The sequence below is a fragment of the Festucalex cinctus genome, chromosome 5, assembly GCF_051991245.1.
Source record: "Festucalex cinctus isolate MCC-2025b chromosome 5, RoL_Fcin_1.0, whole genome shotgun sequence".
Taxonomy (NCBI): Eukaryota; Metazoa; Chordata; class Actinopteri; order Syngnathiformes; family Syngnathidae; genus Festucalex; species Festucalex cinctus.
This window is the reverse complement of record NC_135415.1, coordinates 7,632,965-7,652,349: the sequence shown is the minus strand read 5'-3', so window position 1 is coordinate 7,652,349 and position 19,385 is coordinate 7,632,965. Positions and strand designations below refer to the sequence as shown.

The following is a 19,385-nucleotide window of genomic DNA, read 5'->3' as shown; positions in this document are numbered from 1 at the left end:
CACTCACATGCACAACACATAGACAAACAAGTACACTGTGTTCCAACTATGCCTTGCATTTGCATTTTTAGGGTTGGAACGCCCATGTAACTATGGGCGTGGAAAACCAAATAAATAGAGAGGGTGAGAAGAGGAATCTTCAGAGAGTGCAGGAGTGAATTGTATCAGTCAGTTCCTCTCCTCTCTCCCTGCGAGCACTGAACCTGAGTGTCTTCTCTCCTTTTTGTGTCGTGTTTAATAGATGTCAAACAGGTAACCCTGACAGCTACTAATTTCTTCTGTGGGTTATGGGTGTGAGGATTACTTATGGGAATACGAGCCAGAAATTGGCCCACCAGACACACACGAACACATGCACATGCATAAACACACACACTCGTGCATACAGCTTGTACTTCTGTGTTGCAAAACTCTGTTGATAAAGACACTCGTAGTGCAAATGGCAGCTTATCCAATTACATAAGCTGTGTGTGGGGCACGATAAACTGTGCACAGGGGTTGACCAAAAACTATTGCTTCAAAAGTTCATCCCCACCCTGCTCTGCTCACATTCAACAATCAACATATGTTGAGCCTCCAGATGAGGGGGGTGTTAGGGAGCGTTTTATGAACAGAGCATATTTGTTTGCATATTTTTGGAGAGATCAGGAACTTGGTTGTTGCACATGACTGGTGTATTTATTTAATGTACATACACAGTTGTCTATGTAAACTCAAGTTGTCATCACCCCAAGTTGAGATAACTTCTTGAAGTCAAGTAAAACTGGAAAAAAAAAATGAAAGTGAAAGCAAACTAATGACAATTAAGAAGGGTCAACCAGCTGATTCAGCAACTGCTCGTCATTCATTCCTGCTCTCATAACACAGCTCTTCTGCATCATGAATGTGTTTCTTGTTCTTTGTCCAGGGAGGAGTCCCCCAACTTTCCTGCCACATTCTGTCTAAATTTTTACTTTCCACTCTTCACACACAAAAAAACTCTCCCTTGCATAGCGCTCTCGATGACTGCTAGAACAACAAGAATGTGTGCTCAGTGTGGTCCCTGCGGAAACTGTCTATAAATGTGGGTGTGCAAAGACCAAAGGTGAAATGTGCTGAATTTGCATATAACAATGTGTTCACGTGCTTGGAGAACATTTGTTTGCTTTTCCATGCTACTAATGGGGGTGTTTGAACGCTATATGAGACCACATGCATGTGTGTGGCTAACATGAACGTGCTTGTGCAAAAAGTGCGTGTGCGTGTCTGCAGCAGATGTCCCGTGTAGTGTACTTTTCGCGACTGGCTGTTCTGTTGCTGCTCCCTCGTGCAGACTGGCCGAGCCACGTGCTGCTCCGTCTGCAAGGACAAGCCACGCCCCCTCCGCCATAATCTGTCAATGCAGCCAAATCCCGCCCCCAAAGATCAACTCCGCCTCTTGCTTGATGACGCTGCTTACTCGGGTATACGTAGCATGCTTCCTCTCTCTCTCTCTACCCACGAGCTGTGACCGAATCACGCAAATCAACATTAAGCAATTCCCCTCGCCAACTCTCCACATGTTCAAGACAAGGCTTGTTGCTGAAAAGTGATTCCTGTTTTTCCATACTAGGCCGGAATTCAGGGAAAACAGAAGCATAAACAGAAAGCTGAACTGGGTGCCAGAAAGCATACTTTGGCATGATGCGACAGTATGTAAATAAATATAATCTTTTAGCAGACAAATTTTGAAGAGGCTTGTGTAATGTTTATGCAGCAAAAACCTCATAAAATATTGTCAAAACAATCTGCGTCCAGTTGTCCACACAAAAATACAAAAAAAAAAAAAAGATAACAAAATAAAATGAAATAAAATAAAATAAAAACTACAACAACAAAAAGCTGGCAAAAGTACTTGAGTCTTGAGTATCGTGGTGCCTTTACTTACAAGTTTAATTTGTCTTGTGACCACAATCGTAACTCATAACACTCATTTCGCAAATTGTTTTCTGGAATTGTTTTAGAGCTGACTCAATAAGATGTAGTAATTTTTTATTTTTTTTTCAATGATAAGGAATATTTGCCTGTGAGTATTGTTATATTGTCTGTCTACATGTGTTTTGCTGTTTGTGTTCAGATATCTGACTTAGTAGCTTTAACATGTTCTTCATTTTGGCCAAATATTTTGAGTGCAGTAACATTTATGTTTTCAAAAACTTTAACAAGCTGTTTACATGAGAAAAGTCTGTCAAATCAAGTTTTGAAAAAACAACAACAAAAGTTTACACAGCCATTGTGGCTTTCTGCTTTCAGATAAGTGGATGCATGGTGACATTCAACACAATAATGTGGGAAGTGAGTTTCAAGAGTTGAACTTGACGCTGATGTTACACATGGTTACTCCTCTAATAATATGTTAGACACAGATATATGCCAATAGTAGGGCAGCGAGTTGAGAAAATCAGAGAAAATGCTAGTTGGAGAAAGTGGCTACTGTTGTGCAATGATTCTATAATTTTCATTTCTGAAATGACAAAATGTATGCTTTCTTATAATGGAACCCCCCCCCTTGACAAATGTGTTTATAACTGTGAGCCACACCCGACTCACCTGCAATCTACACCCTGTAAGTTTTCTCACTGGGAAAAGCAGTATGTTTTTTTTTAACCTCAGGGCCAAACAGCCTGCTGTTTTACATCAATGTCAACATTGGTGGGGTAGAAGTTCATGGGTTGATTGTTATCAAACGCAGCAGGGACATTTGACATTTGAATGTTTTATGGCTTGTTATGGTTTATTTATTTCTTAAAAATACTGACATTCTTTCAGAGAAAGCAAAGCTATTTTGTAAACGTCCCCATGATCAAATATTTACGTCTGTAAGCAACTACATGCAGCATAACGCACCAAATCTCTGATTTTGTGTTATTTTTGCAAGCTCCTTTATGAGTTACAAAACGACAGATCTGCTGATTGCGCGATTGCTCACACAGGAAATTTTGTGCGGCTCAGTAGTTTTCTTATCATGATGGCTGTGAGTCAGTCATTTATAGCTACAATTTGTTTCTCTACTTTTGCTGATAAAAGTTGCCATGCAGCAGTGAGTGACACACTGCACTTCTTGTTCCTACTTGGTACACTATGTCACTCATCATGGCTATCAAAACAAGAAGGAAACAAAAAATACATTGTGATTAGATGTGATGCAATCTTGTGGGTGGCTTTATGCCCTGTGACTGAGTAGTGCACCAGTCCGGTTTGCAATAATGCCTTTTGACCAATATCACGCTAAAAAGGATCCAAGCAGCTCCCGTAAATGGAGGGTGCCATTTTCCTTTTAACACATTCATTGCCAGACCAGCAAAAAAAATGCATCATTTGACGTCTTTTTCCGTTAATGGCAGTGAATGAGTTAAATGTACAGTTAATCAAAATGTGGAAATAAAACTGGACAGCATTTTAAATTTAACGTATCAGAGCAGCCCCCTGAATCGTAATTTCTTTGCAATTATGTTGATCTATAACAAATGTATCTGTAAACACAGTCTCTTCTTCTGAGACAAATGACAGACCGTGTCTGAGTGTGGATGGGTACTTCAAAGAACAGGAAACAATAAGTCTTAACACTGTGATTGACTAAAATTTCCTGTCTCTGTGGTCAGCAGTGATGTGCCTACAGTATCTATTACCCGTCAGCTGCAATATACAGTGCCTGGAAATCACTCTGCTCAGATGGCCTTGACAGCTTCCTTCATCAAGATTCCCTCGTAGCTGCTGCTAAGTTTAGAAAGAGGGAATCGATATAGCATACACAAGACTCTTCTTTCTCCGTGACACAAACACGCACGCCTGCCGGCAACATTTTCTTTTTTTTACGTCACACGTGCACAAGCAATCAAAAAATAACCAGGGGAAATAGTTTAATTGATACAATAGCGCCTCCTGCTGGCTCATCAGTATTGGACTCAACTCTACACCTTTCACATAAATACAGCACTTATACATAGATTTAAAGCAGTCTGTTAGGGGGGACCGGATATAAACGACATTTGATCATAAATTTTGAAATATAGGATATAAAACGAGTTACCATTTTAATGTAATACGCTTGGAGATACTCTATTTTTCCACCTGTGATAGAACATCAGAAAGGCTAAAATTGGTCCAACGGAGGAACAAGAAGTGTGGAATAGACAAAAGGTGAGACAACAGGTGAGCTGGGGGAATAATAGAGAAAATGAAGACTGGGGAGCAGCGTGAGGTCGGATTGTTGGAAATCTAATCAGATTATTGGAAATTTGCGAAACAGAAAAATGCAGAATATCTGATGGATATTGATGCACTGATTCTTGACAAATACATTTAGTAGAACTGATCATAATTTAAATGAAATGCCAAACACCTACAGTAAATGCATACTTAACATACACAGCCCAGCCTCCTAAAGTAATTTTTTTTTTTTTTTTTTTTGGTCACATTGGTTGCTTATTTCTCCCCGTGCCTGGGTGGGTCTTGTCCGGGTACTCCGGTCTCCTCCCACATTCTAAAGACATGCATGGCAGGTTAATTGGGCGCTCCGAAATTGTCCCTAGGTCTGTTTGTGAGTGTGAGTGGTTGTTTGTCTCTGTGATTGGCTGGCAAGCAGCTCAGGGTGTAACCCGCCTACTGCCTGAAGCCAGCTGCGATAGGGTCCAGCACTCCCCACGACCCTTGTGAGGAATAAGCGGTCAAGAAAATGGATGGATGGATGGATGGATGGATGGATGGATGGACGGACGGACGGACGGATGGATGGATGGATGGATGGATGGACGGATGGATCGATGGATTGATGGAACGATTGATGGATGCATGGATGGATGGTTGCTTATTCGGCACATGTGTACACCTCATGACTGGCTGTTTAATTGTACAGTAAGTCTACACCTATACCAAGGAGCTTTTCACTACACATCCAGAAGTGGGCATTACTTCATGTTCCTTGCTAGTATGAACAGGATCTAGAGAATTAAATCCAAAATAAATAAAATTAAGTACTTAAGAGCCAATCTAATATTTCAAGCAAGCATGATTAGATTTAGATAGAAGTCTATCCATGATAACATGCACATAGGTAAAAGCAGAGCAGTAAGCAAAGACAGAAACAAACTATAATAATCATGAAAAAATGGTTTTGAAGAATATTCAGTGTAACTTTGTCTAATATAGTGGAGGCATTATTTGACATAAACAAACCTTACACTGGCTTTGACCTTCTGCTCCCACAGTGCTCTTGTTTTTATATACTGTACACTTTTACACACTGCTGGAAACAGACACAAGCACACACACATATTACAATGCATAAAGGCAGTCATAACTGTTTTGAATAATTGATTGGCAGTGAATTGCGACACTCTAAAGTTTCCAGGAAGTCATTGTCTATGTTTTGGGTCATTGGGTGGCAAAGAAAAAGTGAACTTCTCATGCGAGGTGATCATCATAGACCTCCCTCTCTATGCACATATGCACACACTGTTTGTTGTCATGGCAGTGTATTCATCCACTACGTAGAAGAAGAAAACCGCGTCATTTTCATCTCACATGTTGACTGAGCTCTCTGGACCTTGGGTCACTCAGAGGTCGAGAACCATGAGAGGAAGATGCCTCGTGACAAACTGATCATTACTGAGGATGACAGTAAGTCCATGCCTCTTTATAAGCTTTGAGATCAACTTCTTTGGTTTTTCGTAACACCTTGATCAGAAGGACAATTGAAAGGATAAATTCAATATTTTATATACAGAAAGACCCTTTACCTTGCAGCGGGGCCATGATAAACTATATTTGCTTTTCCTTTCCAATCTCAATTGTTAAACTGATGTTAACCATAAGCTCGGCACCTTTGGCTGAACTTTTGCCGCTGCCCTGCAGCACTTTTAGTCACCTCGTCTCCCTTCATTAAACTATTGTTTGTATTTACACCTCTCTGATGCACACCTCCCTAATGACTCGTGACACCATCATGACTCTAGTTTCACTATTACGCACACAAAAGGGCTGATCTCTTCAATTTGTCCGTGGCTGTCTTGGTTTTCACTTTATGCACCTTTATTCTGTGTCAGCAGCCTACTACATTGTGATTGTAGAAATTAACTCGATTTAGGAAATTTACGTCACATGCAAAATCAGCATGAACATGTATCGGTACATGTGAAATCAAGACACTTGACAAAAATAGATAAGACAAACTTGTACATTTTGAGTATTTTGCCTGTTAGCTTCAACAGGCTTTAGTTTTATATTAACAGAAAACGTGTTTAGATAAAAATGTATTACAGCAAACTATTTCCATCTCATTTGCATATTGTCAAAAACTGTCATAGTGTATCAAATGATGGTAATGGCTTGCAGTTTGTTGTCTTTCCAGTTCTGTTGCAACCTACAGTAAATTGAAATGTTTGATTGATTAAAATCACACTTTGGAACATAAACAAAACGATACAATACAAACATTGCTATATAATGTAATGTATGCATTTTCCATACTGCTCCTCAAGATGCAGGAGCGCAACGAAGCACACTCCAAATATTTTACTTACTCAATCAAGATGCATGGTTTTCTATATGATGATGACGATGATGATGATGATGATGATGATGATAATTTTTAAAATAATATTGCTAATTCATCTCTTGTGGTCACTCTTTCAGTACACATTGGACTGGAAACAGGTATGCTTATACTACTGTACATCCTGAGAAGTATTAGTTCACTTTGTGAACACATAGTGCCGTTGACTGACCTTTCAGTTTACATTAGGTGACAAATAAACATAAAGTCTTTTGGTTGTCAAGGAGGTGTACCACGACCGAACATTTTCCAAGTGCAACATTAACATGCATTTATTTATACTGCAGGTGATGAAGATGATATTTACACTATAACAGAGCAAAAGAAAATTGAAAAAAAGAAGCAGGATAGTCAAAGACAGAGAAAGATGAGAAATGGAAAGAAGAAAAAACATACAAGAGCGACTCAAGAGGAGTTGGTGGACAAATTAGAGAGGAAAGAAAAAGTCAAGAAGAGGAGAGGAAACAGTGATGAAAATAAATCCACAAAGGAGATTGAGAAGGAATACAAATCAAAAAAAGCAAAGAAGAACCTTAACAATAAACAAATAGGAGAAAAGGTGAAGGAGGTGAGGGGAGCTGATGATAAAAATGTCAAGAGGAAAAAGAAACATGAAAGTGCCCAAATAGAAGAAAGAAAAGAGAATGTTTGCAAGCATGAGGAGGAGAAAAGAAATAAAGTAAAGACAACAAAACACAAGAAAATAATTGAAACAAGGTAAAATAATTTCCCCTTTATTTTATGAAAATATAATACATTCGCGTAGTGCATACATGAAATACAAATACAAACAATTCTATCTCAGCTCAGAGCAGGAGACAAGTGAAGAAGACAACAGTGAGGAAGAGGACAGCGATGAGGAAGAGTTGAGACCTGAGTCACTGACAGCAGAGGAGCTCCAGGAGCTAAAAGAGGAAGTGGACGAGAGGAAGAAATCGATCCAGAGTCTCCGGGGAAAGCCGTGGTCAATGAAAAAGAAGCTGTTCACCTTACGGTAACTCTTCAGAACGATCACAGGCAGGGCCGGCCCAGGCTACAGGCGAGCTAGGCGGTCGCCTAGGGCGCCATCTTGTGGAGGGGGCGCCAAATTGCAGAAAGGAAAAAAAAAATAAAATTTAAAAAACACAAACACAAAAAGCCCCCCCCCTCTCGTGTTTTCTAGCATAAAATGTTATATAGCAAATATATTTTATTGAGTTCCTTTTTTTTTTTTATTACTTCTATTTCAAATAAATGACTGTGAGTTCACGACCTGCTGTCCTGGCGCCCTGAACCTGACCCGCTGCTGCCGCTTACAATGAATGAAAGGTAGGGGGAGGGGTCGTATATCATCTCAGAGTGTAGTGGCAGCACTTTAGAAAGATAGATAGATGGTTGGCACACTTGTGTTGTTTATACATTGACATCGACAACAATGAAAAGGTCCAAGCTTTCAAGTGCTGCATTAAGAAAGCGGCGAAAGGAGGAGGAGGAAAAACGGGCCCAGGGTAGAGGTATGTATGTCAGTCAATCATCATTGTTTATAAAATAAACACGAAAATAGCGTTAGCTTCTTAGCTTGCTTGTAACTTGTTTACTGCACCATTACATCCATGCTAGTAGCTACTTTGCACACAAGAGTGGGGCAACGCTTGCTGAGTTTAAACTAAAACAGCCAGTAAGTCCAGATACCTGCAAATGGATTTGCACAAGTCATTGTTTCACATAACCACATTAATTTATTAATTTATTGAAAATAAGAATTATGTGCTGGTTTAATGTAAACATCGATATAGTAAATGCATTTTTTTTTAAACTAGATGCGCTGAGAAAATATTTGCAGCCACAACAAGCACCTGCAGAAGCTGTGGTAAACAATCCTTCAGTGTCATCTTCACCAAAGGCTACTGAATGTAAGTGCATGGATGGTGCATTTAATACAAACAGCCATAATTTCTGACATTGTATTCTATCATAATGCAAATGGATTTGTTTTCCCTGCTTTAACACCAAAATAATTTGAAGTGATGTATTTTGTTTAATGTACAGCTGAAGCAACAGCCAGTCAAGCACCAATCAGCAGTACTTTGAGTGACACAAAGCTCGATCTTCTAGATCCAGGTGACTATTTCAGTTATATCAGCTATTGCTGCATCATGTACAGTGCTCAGCATATATGAGTATACCACCTTTGAAAAATGTAAAGATTTTGTTCAATATCTCCCCGCGACCCTTGTGAGGAATAAGAGGTCAAGAAAATGGATGGATGGATGGATGTTCAATATCTCAATAAACATAAGAACAATTTCCAAAATATTGACAAAATGTTTTCTGTAGAATACGCACTTGACTCACAACATGAAAGTAAGGTTGTAATAGGATGCATAGATGACAAAATCTTTAATTTAATCAAATTAACTAATGCAAAAAAAAAAGAAAGAAAAAAAAGCAACCCACAACAAAAACGACTACATCTAGTATTTTCTATGAGCTCCATGACTGTTATGGGTAGCAACATGTCTGCTAGGCCTGGAATTAACAAGCCTTTTTCTCAGGGTCTACTTATTTGTGCAATATGTACTCTAATAAATAAATAAAAAAAAATAAAAAACTCTTAGCAGAGATGCAGTCATTTCTTACCTGGCCAAAATCCAATATGTCAAGCATGGAACTTTTAGTTTTTCTAGAGGAGAAAAAACTTAGAGAAATCTATCCCAACATGTGGGTAGCACTCAGAGTGGCCGCTACCATACCAGTGACTGTAGCATCAGCTGAGAGATGCTTTTCCAAGCTTAAGCTAATAAAGAACTATTTAAGGTCTACCATGTCACAAGAACGGCTAACTAGAGTGGCACTTATCAGCATCAATCAAGAAGTATCCAGGCAGCTATCCTTTGACGCACCAATTGATGCCTTTGCTGCAAGGAGGTCCCGGCGTGCACTATTTTAAGTATTTGCCGTTATGTTCCTAAGTTATTTAGTGAAGTTTTTTTGCACACTATTCACATTATCTGTGAATCACCTTATTGCCAAAGTTTTACGATATATCAAAGTTTGTATATTGATACATTTACTATTTTTTGTATCTTACACAATTATTAATGTACATAGTGAAAACATTTTGAGGTTTTAAATACTGTCATTTTGAAGAAATTGCAATAAAAAGTTGCATTGCATTGTACTTCTGTTATTTTTCTTATTTTTATTTGTTTGTGGAATTTGGTATTTATTGTGTGGTGTGCTATTAAATATATCTATAATTTTTTTTTGTGTGTGTTTTTTTTTAATGGGATTGGGGGGGGGGGGGCTACCATGTACATTTTCGCCTAGGGTACCAAATCATGTAGGGCCGGCCCTGATCACAGGTCAACCTATTGACTTTTGTTCATCTGGAGTGAAGTCATCTTCTTACTTCCAGCGAGTCTCAGGAGTTTGTCGAGAACTATGAGGGGGCGTTGGGCAAAGGGAAAGGTCAAAAGTTCTACGCATACAAGGTCATGATGACCAAGGTAAGAGGATAAATACCCTTTGAATATTCACTCTAATATAAGTAGTAGGGTAGGGTTGCAAAATTCAGCTGGACACGTTTCACAGGAATTGATAGGATTAACAGGCATACATAAACATTTACTGATGGGATAAACTGGAGACTATAGTCTATAACAGGGAACCTACATTTTGTTTAAAAACATGCAACACAATCTTGGGAACTGAGGTAACTATAGGTTTAAAATATGTAACTATCTATTATAGCTTAAAGCAACAGGGACATATTAGAAAGTAAAAATCTGACATGTATTAGTTTGCATGCATGTCTGCTTATCACAAAACAAAGCAGTTGTTTAGTGCTTTGTTTCTCTAAGATATATGCTAAAATAGACTCAATATTTGCAGTTAATTGCAAATTAAAATTAAAATGTAAAATATTGCAAAAGTGTAAAAAAAAAAAAAAAAGCAAAACCACCAATTACTTTCAAAATTTATATTTTCAAAGTTCAGTATAAGTATCTTGAAAGTTCCACTTCTTTGCAACCCTCCTCGCCAGCCACAATATTACGTACAGTTGCATTATCTTGGGGGCTATAATAGAAGAACTGTAACAAATGTGTAAAATTGTGCCTTTACTATATATACTTTTTTCCCCCATTAACATTGCCTGAGGTATTTCTTTAACATGTTTAATATTGTGTCCGTCTGTGCCTTGTAGTGGTATAGGACTATACTGTATTATTAGGTTCGTCTATATTTTGATTGCTTCATGAAAGGGCTACAAGTAAAAAAAATAGGCTAATTATATACAATAACGAACACTGTTAAATTAATACCGCTCTGATTCTATAAACCAAAAGTGAACATCTTTGTCATTGCATCATATTTAATACAACTCTAGCACTGGATCCCATTCGATCCTCATCTGTTTCTAAGAAAAGTGTTTTTGAATCATTCAAAAAGTATTATGGCTACTCAGTGAATTTATTGATGATCTAAATTAAGATTTTTTTCGATGTCTTAGACCTGCTTTTGAGTGTTCTTTAGTTACTTTTTTTTCTTCCAATTTTAGAAATGGATGAAGTTTCAACGGGACTTTGAAAACTTCAAAACGGCGTGCATCCCATGGGAGATGAAAATCAAAGAGATTGAAAGCAAGTTTAAAGTAACAAATGTGTTGTTTAATTTACACTGGTTGCAGTGCATTAGCTGTCTTCAAGTGAGCAAAGTCCAATAAAAATATTTTTTTTCTACTATGCGCTGCACTTCACAGGTCACTTTGGCTCTTCTGTTGCCTCTTACTTCATCTTCCTGAGGTGGATGTATGGCATCAACATGATTTTGTTTGGACTCACTTTTGGCCTGGTCATGGTGCCAGAGGTTTGTTTCTTCAAGTGTTTCAATGTGTGTGTTTTTGAGTGTCTTTTTCATGTTGCTGTTCACTCTATTTTTGTACATTAGGCATTAATGGGTCGACCCTACGGCAGCATCTCAAGAAAGACGGTTCCGAGGGCTGAGGAGGGGAGCGCCATGGACTTTGCTGTCTTGTGGGATTTCGGGGTTAGTTTATCTTTATGTCACATAATGTCACTTTTACTAGCTCATATGGATTCAAACATGCATCTGCAGGGTTACGCCCAGTACTCTGTCCTCTTCTACGGTTACTACAATGACCAGCGTGCCATTGGCTGGCTCAAGTTTCGTATGCCTTTGTCATACTTCCTGGTTGGAGTAGGAACAGTGGCCTACAGCTACATGGTGGTCATTAGAACGTGAGTCTATTCCTGCTTAATATACAGTATATTAACGTATGATTATGATGACAATATGTCTTGTCTCCAATAAAAGGATGGCCCGTAATTCAAATGAAACCGGTGTTGGAGATGATAACAGCTTTAATTTCAGCTGGAAAATGTTCACAAGTTGGGACTACCTGATAGGGAACACCGAAACAGCAGATAATAAATTTGCATCAATCACCACCAGCTTCAAGGTCAAGGCACATGTGCTGGTGTTGTTTACATTTATATAATAGTTACACTCAGAAACATTTCAAGCCTAACTTAAGACTTATGGAATTTTCTTACACTACAAATTCCCATGTACTTTTTTTTTTTTTTTTTTTTTTAGATAATTTTAACACAAATCTACCAAATAAAACTTATGATATATTCATTAGTCTCATAAAGATTATTATGCAATTCAAACAATATACTATATGTATTTTAAATGAATACTCTCATTATTATTAATTTAAAGTATTATACTTTATTAATACTAAATGCATAAACCCGAGGATTATGCATTTCAAATAAATATGCTTTATAAGACTAATGAATATGTATCAGATAAGTTTTGTTTGGTAGGTTTGTGTTAAAATTATCTAAAAAAAAAAAAAAAAAAAAGTAAGTGGGAATTTGTCATGTAAAAAAAACAACATAAATCTTAAGTTAGGCTTGAAATATTTCTGTGAGTGTAGAAGAGATTAATAACTACCCCAAGTAACCCTCCTGCTGCCTTGGCAGGAAGCCATCTTAGAAGAGCAAGAGAGCCGTAAGGACGACAACATCCATCTGACGCGCTTCCTGCGAGTGCTGGCCAATTTCCTGGTGTTGTGCTGCTTAGCAGGAAGTGGATACCTCATTTACTTTGTCGTGCGGCGCTCTCAGAAATTTGCTCTGGATGGACTGGAAAACCATTCCTGGTGGGAAAGGAATGAGGTACAAATAAGAGTCGACCGTGGAATGATCTAATGTTTTTCTTCCTGTTAGATTAGAAAAAGTTTTACACACACATTACAACATTAGGTTCATAACACACTGCTTTTCTCCCCAGGTAAATATGGTCATGTCCTTACTAGGGATGTTTTGCCCTATGCTGTTTGACATCATTAGCACCCTGGAAAATTACCACCCTCGAGTCGCCCTGCAGTGGCAGCTAGGACGCATCTTTGCCCTCTTCTTGGGAAACCTCTACACCTTCATCATTGCACTCATGGATGAGATCAACCTCAAAGTGAGGATTGTAGTATATGTAGGCTACATGGAAGGTACTTTATTGAAGTGTGAATTCAGGACTGTATATTGTTGCAGAGGGAAGAGGAAAAAATAGTCAAGTTCAACATAACGCAGTGGGAAACACATTTTTACAACGTCACAGGGAACAGTACTGCGCCACCTGCTGTTCATCCTGCTGATGTGCCACGTGGGCCCTGCTGGGAGACCATGGTGGGGCAGGTTAGACACTGTACTGTACACTTACCATGACATGAAGAAAATGATCTTTCGCATTTCCACAAACTAATGGTACTCAGTGCTTTTGAGCAACAACAGACGCATGGTCCCTTTGCAGGAGTTTGTGCGGCTCATCATATCGGACACCATGACAACCTACGCCACATTGCTTATCGGTGATTTTCTGAGAGCTGTGCTTGTTCGTTTTCTCAACTACTGCTGGTGCTGGGACTTGGAGGCCGGATTTGTAAGTCAGCATTTTCTACCCGCCTCCTGAAATGTCTACAGAGGCTGTGAAAATATGAGTCAGGAGACTATTTTGTTTCTCTTCTTTTTCCTTTGCACTTTCTGAAAGCCATCATACTCTGAGTTTGATGTCAGTGGGAATGTCCTTGGCTTGATCTTCAATCAAGGAATGATATGGTAGGAGACAGGGTGTATTTTCTAAATACAGTAAAGATGAAAACTGTAAGGGAAAAGGTGAAATCTATCGAGTACAATATTTAGGGCAGACTGGGGCTTGTTTTCAGATGGGTAATTTGAAACATTGCAATTACCTTCTCCACCAGAGGACACAACTAAAAAGTGGAATGCTAGTTCTCTTCCTTTCTGCGGTCAGGGGTCGTGTCCTGACTGGGAAGAGAATAGCATCTTGTGAGCTAAGATGAGTGCCAATTAACCTTATTGCACAACTCTAAGTTAAAAAAAAAGAAGTTAACTTTATAGTAGGGCTGTCAGGATTTACATTTTTTATTTGTAATTAATCACATTACTTCAATAGTTAACTCACGATTAATCGCAAATTTTATATCTGTTTTAAATGTACAATAAAAAGTATAGTAAAATATTTTTCTTTTCATACTCTTGTTAACATCAATCCAGCCATTTTCTTAACTGCTTACTCCTCACAAGTGTCATGGGGGTGCTGGAGCCAATCCCAGCCGGCTTCGGGCACACCCTGCACTCGTTGCCAGCCAATTGCAGGGCACACAGAGACAAACAACTAACCATACACACAAGCACATCTAGTGACAATTCAGAGCGCCCAATTAACCTGCCATGCATGTCTTTGGATTGTGGGAGGAGACCGGAGTACCCAGAGAAAAGCCACGCAGGCACGGGGAGAACATGCAAACTCCACCCAGGAAGGCCGAAGCTCGGACTCGAGCTTACGTCCTCAGCACTGGGAGGCGAACGTGCTAACCAGTCACCACCGCTCTTGCTAACATAAAAGTGTAAAAAAATGTTTAATAAAAATATGGCTGTATCTGATACAGAAATGTCATAATAATTCATAAAATTGAGTTAAAATTAAAAAGATTTACTTTACTATTTATGTGATATTGATTTGTGTTGAGGTCATTTTTCTTTTGTAAGACATTGGTGACAGCTCAGTGCATTTTTCTTTTCATATTAAGAGCTATGTAATCTTTAATGTGAAGTAACTTGTGAAATTCTGCATATTTTTAAATTTGTAAAACAGAACTTGACTTCAGTCTCCACAAATATATGCATTATTATCAAATGTATTATTGCTAAATTTTGACGTCGATATCTGTTGCATTGCGACTGGAATTCCCCCATTAGCCTACAGGCTTTCCAAGTAAGTGGCGGCCATTAATCGCACGTTATTTATTTTTTTTAGTGGTTTTAAAGGAGCTTTAATGCACTAATTTTGATACCTCTACCTCATATATTTTGAAACAAATATATTCCAGGGTGGCATGGTGGCGCACTGATTAGCACATCTGCCTCACAGTTCTGAGGTGCAGGGTTTGATTTCGGCTCCGGCCTCTCTGTGGAGTTCGCATGTTCTCCCGGTGCCTGCGTCGGTTTCCTCCCATATTCCAAAAAACATGCATGGAGGCCGATTGGCCAGTCCAAACAGTCCGTATTTGTGATTGTGGGTGAGAATGGTTGTTTGCCTACGCGTGCCCTTTGATTGGCTGGCGACCAGTTCAGGGTGTACCCCTCCTTCCGCTCATTGACAGCTGAGATAGGCTACAGCATGCCCACAACCCCCGTGAGAATAAGTGGAAAATGGATGGATAGTCATAGTGTACATTAATGCTTTCTTCTTAGGATGGGCGCCTTCTATGCTCCCTGCCTGCCCGCCCTGAATGTCCTCCGACTCCACGTGTCCATGTACCTTCAGTGCTGGGCTGTCATGTGCTGCAACGTGCCGCAGGAAAGAGTCTTCAAGGCCTCTCGGTCCAACAACTTCTACATGGCCATGTTACTGGTCATCTTGTTCCTGTCCACCCTCCCTGCAATGTACACCATTGTCACAATCCCTCCGTCTTTTGATTGTGGACCATTCAGGTAATGAATGCAATGCATTCCATTTCAAATACGGGTCATGGTTATTCATTTACGTTCTTTTTCTCCATAGTGGCAATAATCGTATGTTTGATGTAATCCACGAGACTCTAGAGTCAGACTTTCCAGCTTGGTTTGGAAAAGTGTTCAGCTATGCCTCAAATCCTGGACTGATTCTACCCTTCATGTTGTTGATGGTGTGAGTAAAACTGATAAAATATCTTGTACATAGTATGCTGATTTTCATGTCTTCATGAATAGAGGTAAACTATATTTGGTTTTCTGATCATAATGGATAATCTGGTTGAGTAGACTTTACTCCAGTGGCCTTACTTTTTTAGGCAGGTACATGTGCGCTTGGCCAGTCAAGCTTACCGTGTTTGAGAACTGGGCTGGTGTGCTTTTCTGGGCGTTCCAATCGACCGAGGGCTTTTTCTATTAAAAGTCCCTAGGTGACAAAAAGTAGACTAGGCATTAGACCAGGTGAAAGCAGGTCTAAGTTGTGGCTCAGGTGGTGTAACACAAGTTGGTGGAATTGATCGAGGTACAGGCAGACACATTCTGAGCTCCACGGACGTGTGTGGTGGATGTCGTCATATGGCATTCTTGAATATGATGACAGCATAAGATAATCTGAATAATTATAGAAATCAATTCATTTAACATTTTTTTTCTTCTTCTTCTTCTTCTTCTTATTATTATTATTCTTATTCTTATTCTTATTATCTTCAATATATTTTTAAAAGTTCACCCTTGATGTTTGCACAACTATGGGTGGGGATGGAGGAGGGTGGTTGTGACACATGTACGCATGATCGCGGGTGGAAGGCAGTTTCCAAGGGCCCCATTTGATTATCAACAGTGTGTGCATTAACGAGTTACAATATTTTCTTATTTAACAAAAGCCAACATTATTGTGATTGGGTTTATAAGTCAACAAGGTAATCAAGACATTTTGGTAGATAGGCGGCGCACATAAAATGCATTGACGATTGACAATAATGTCCATTTCTCTATCGTATAGGCTGGCCATTTATTACCTGCAGTCTACATCCAAAAGCTACAAAGAAGCAAATGTTGAACTGAAGAAAAAACTACAGATGGTAAATTACTGTAATTATTTTTTTACACATACATTAGCATAGTAAGCTAGTGGTTAGCATAGTCAAGAGTTTGCATGTTCATCATGTGCTTGAGTGTGTTTTTGTCTAGGAAATTTGGCTTCCTCATATATTCCAAATACCGTAATTGCCGGACTATAAGCCGCGACTTTTTTCACACGCTTTCAACCCCGCGGTTTATACAGTGATGCGGCTAATATATGGATTTTTTTCTGACGGCCGCCAGGGGCGCTCGAGCAGAAAAGGTAAGAGTGAGACAGGTGGAATATATGTGTCGAGGAAGACGCAAGTTTAATGTAACTTTGCGCTTTGTGTATGAATAAAATTAGCATTAACAGACCCTCATCATGGAAAATACAAGAAGTCTCAGTCTCAGTGACTTTTAGCGGTATGTTATTTTTAACCAGCCCTGTTAGTGCGGTGTTACTGCCGCATCACAGGCACTGTTTGGAAAGAAAAGCTAAGGTATATTACTAAACCTTTAAAATCTCTTTCTGTGTACCGTCTTTCTTTGTAAATATCTCATTTTCAATGTGGGCACATGCGGCTTATAGTCAAGTGCGGCTTATGTATGGACAAAATGCTTTTTCCTTTAGAAATGTACGTGGTGCGGCTTATAATCAGGTGCGCCTTATAGTCCAGCAATTATAGTATATAATCATGTTAGACTAATTGAAGAATATAAGTTTTCCAGAGATGTAAATATAAATATGAATCAATACTTTATAAAGAGTTTACCAGTCCTTTTCAGGAAACTTACGCAGAAAAACTGTATCGCCGTCACAGTGATGCATGGTAGTTGTACTTGTAACAGTTATCCAGCAGATAGCAGCAAAACGAAACGCAAAACTGTTGTTGTTGTTGGTGTATTAATTTGCATTTCACATCGACAAACTTCAGTTTGTGGTTATTAGGTTAATTGTGTTTCTGCTTTAAGCAAAATGAGGAAAACAAGAGAAAGAACAAGCAAGCTGCATTGAAAGCTGCAATGGATTTGGAAGAGGCCAGAAAAGCGGCATCCGAGGCTACAGACAAACAAAAGAACAACAAACCTTTGCTGCAACATCATGAAAGTAAGACACAGAGCAAGAAAATGTTTAATGAAAATATTTATATTTTTTACAGATTGCTGTATTTCAAAATGTGGGGGTCTGATTCCTCCTCCATTTTCTCCTCTACAGATGGAAAAGAAAACAATGGTAGATCTCAGAAATCAAATCATGGCAAAAATGGACACAATTCTCCTGCTGTCAGAGACCAGGTACATCCTGCAACCAGAACACCTGCCTCTGGAAGTTATCGCCATAGCAACAATGGGCCTTCTAGGTACCTGCCTGGTTTCCCTCAGCAAAGTGATCAGAAGATACACCGGGTGCCAAGGCTGCAGAGACACTGAGCTAGTGAGCACATTTAAAAAAACAAAAAACAAACAAACAAACAAAAACCTTTACTGAGAAGAAGTCCAACACAAAAGTCTGTATTAGATGTATTTTTTGAGTAAATTTTCACACTAATAGACTTCTCTGGTCTCTCGAAGACCAAATTAAACAATAAAATGATGACGTGACTTTCATGAGCCAAGAGACCATAAGAATCTATTATTGTTGGCATAATAATTGTACCACAACTTATGTCAAGTATGTATGTAGAACTGTATTATTTGTTTGTGATGGCTGATCTTGTTTTGTCATGCATCAATATTGATAAACTCTTCTAACCTGGACCTATTTTACAAGCTGCATTGTTTATTTGTAAGTGTGGAAAAGGACTGCATCAGATTACATAATGATCCTAACAAATAAATTACAGTAGTCAGGTTGTATATTATACATTGACAGGAACTTTTTTTTTTTTTTTTATCACAAATTGTGAAGGTAGATTTTGTTAATACAGTACAGTATTCTATATTTAAATAATATACACTTTTCTTGCCCCCTCTGCCATTTAACTGGCATCTTTTCACTTCACTTTAATTCAGCAATGTCCAAGTGTGCCAACTCCTTAATTGTAAATCCATTCGTCATGGTCTCCTGAGCTGATCTTCATCATGTTACAGGGATGTCTGACTTGAATCATCTGATAACGATGCACTGTCAGATCCAATATCCTTGTGGCTGTTCTGCTCTGTCGGTCAACCATCTTACAGCTGACCTGTTAGTCAGACATAGCATGTGTGCTGTTAGTTAATTCACAAATCACTCTATCATCGTGTGCACCAAGGAATGTCAATGAGAAATATAAAACCCATTGGTTTAGATAAATAAAAAAGAAACACTGTATAATTAAGCCTACGAGAGAACTTAACTTAGATTGCTAATCAGCTCTTTATCTGTGGAAGCTCATGATCAATTCATGGAAAATAAGCATCAAGTATTCATTCTGCAGTTATTTGAGCTCCACCTGTCAGGAATTCCTCCATAACTCTCCCTCCGTGCTTGTGCCAGGTAACTGAGCTACACAACATACTATCTGATATCTTAACTTTCTCTGTACACACCAACAGGTATCTCATATTCCCAAATATTAATGAAGGGAAGAGTAAGACACTGTAGCACAACACACACTGATTTGACTTCTGAGATTGTACTGAGATCGGTTTTGGAGACCTAATGTTTGAGGACTGTTTGGTTGGTCTTATGTAAATCCCGAGAGCAGCAAACTTAAAAGAGCTCA

The 19,385-nt window shown here is 38.8% G+C and overlaps 1 protein-coding gene across 1 annotated transcript; it reads left to right on the top strand.

Moving 5' to 3' along the window:
- The first annotated feature begins 5,497 nt into the window (after nt 1-5,497).
- On the top strand, nt 5,498-18,276 carry tmc1 (transmembrane channel-like 1). The gene is made up of 20 exons (XM_077521564.1): nt 5,498-5,637; nt 6,652-6,672; nt 6,859-7,288; nt 7,377-7,565; nt 9,969-10,059; nt 11,112-11,193; nt 11,313-11,419; nt 11,501-11,599; nt 11,669-11,811; nt 11,888-12,032; nt 12,565-12,759; nt 12,875-13,054; nt 13,132-13,275; nt 13,391-13,519; nt 13,628-13,695; nt 15,355-15,594; nt 15,665-15,790; nt 16,616-16,694; nt 17,650-17,785; nt 17,894-18,276. Exons 1-20 carry the CDS (start codon nt 5,601-5,603, stop codon nt 18,106-18,108), a joined length of 2,856 nt encoding a protein of 951 aa, XP_077377690.1. The 5' UTR covers nt 5,498-5,600; the 3' UTR covers nt 18,109-18,276.
- Nucleotides 18,277-19,385: the final 1,109 nt, after the last annotated feature.

Coding starts and splice junctions, on each gene's coding strand:
- tmc1 (XM_077521564.1), top strand. CDS start 5,601: ATGCCTCGTGACAAACTGATCATTACTGAGGATGACA. Junction 11,600..11,668: donor CTGTCTTGTGGGATTTCGGG/GTTAGTTTATCT, acceptor ATGCATCTGCAG/GGTTACGCCCAGTACTCTGT. Junction 12,760..12,874: donor CCTGGTGGGAAAGGAATGAG/GTACAAATAAGA, acceptor TTTTCTCCCCAG/GTAAATATGGTCATGTCCTT.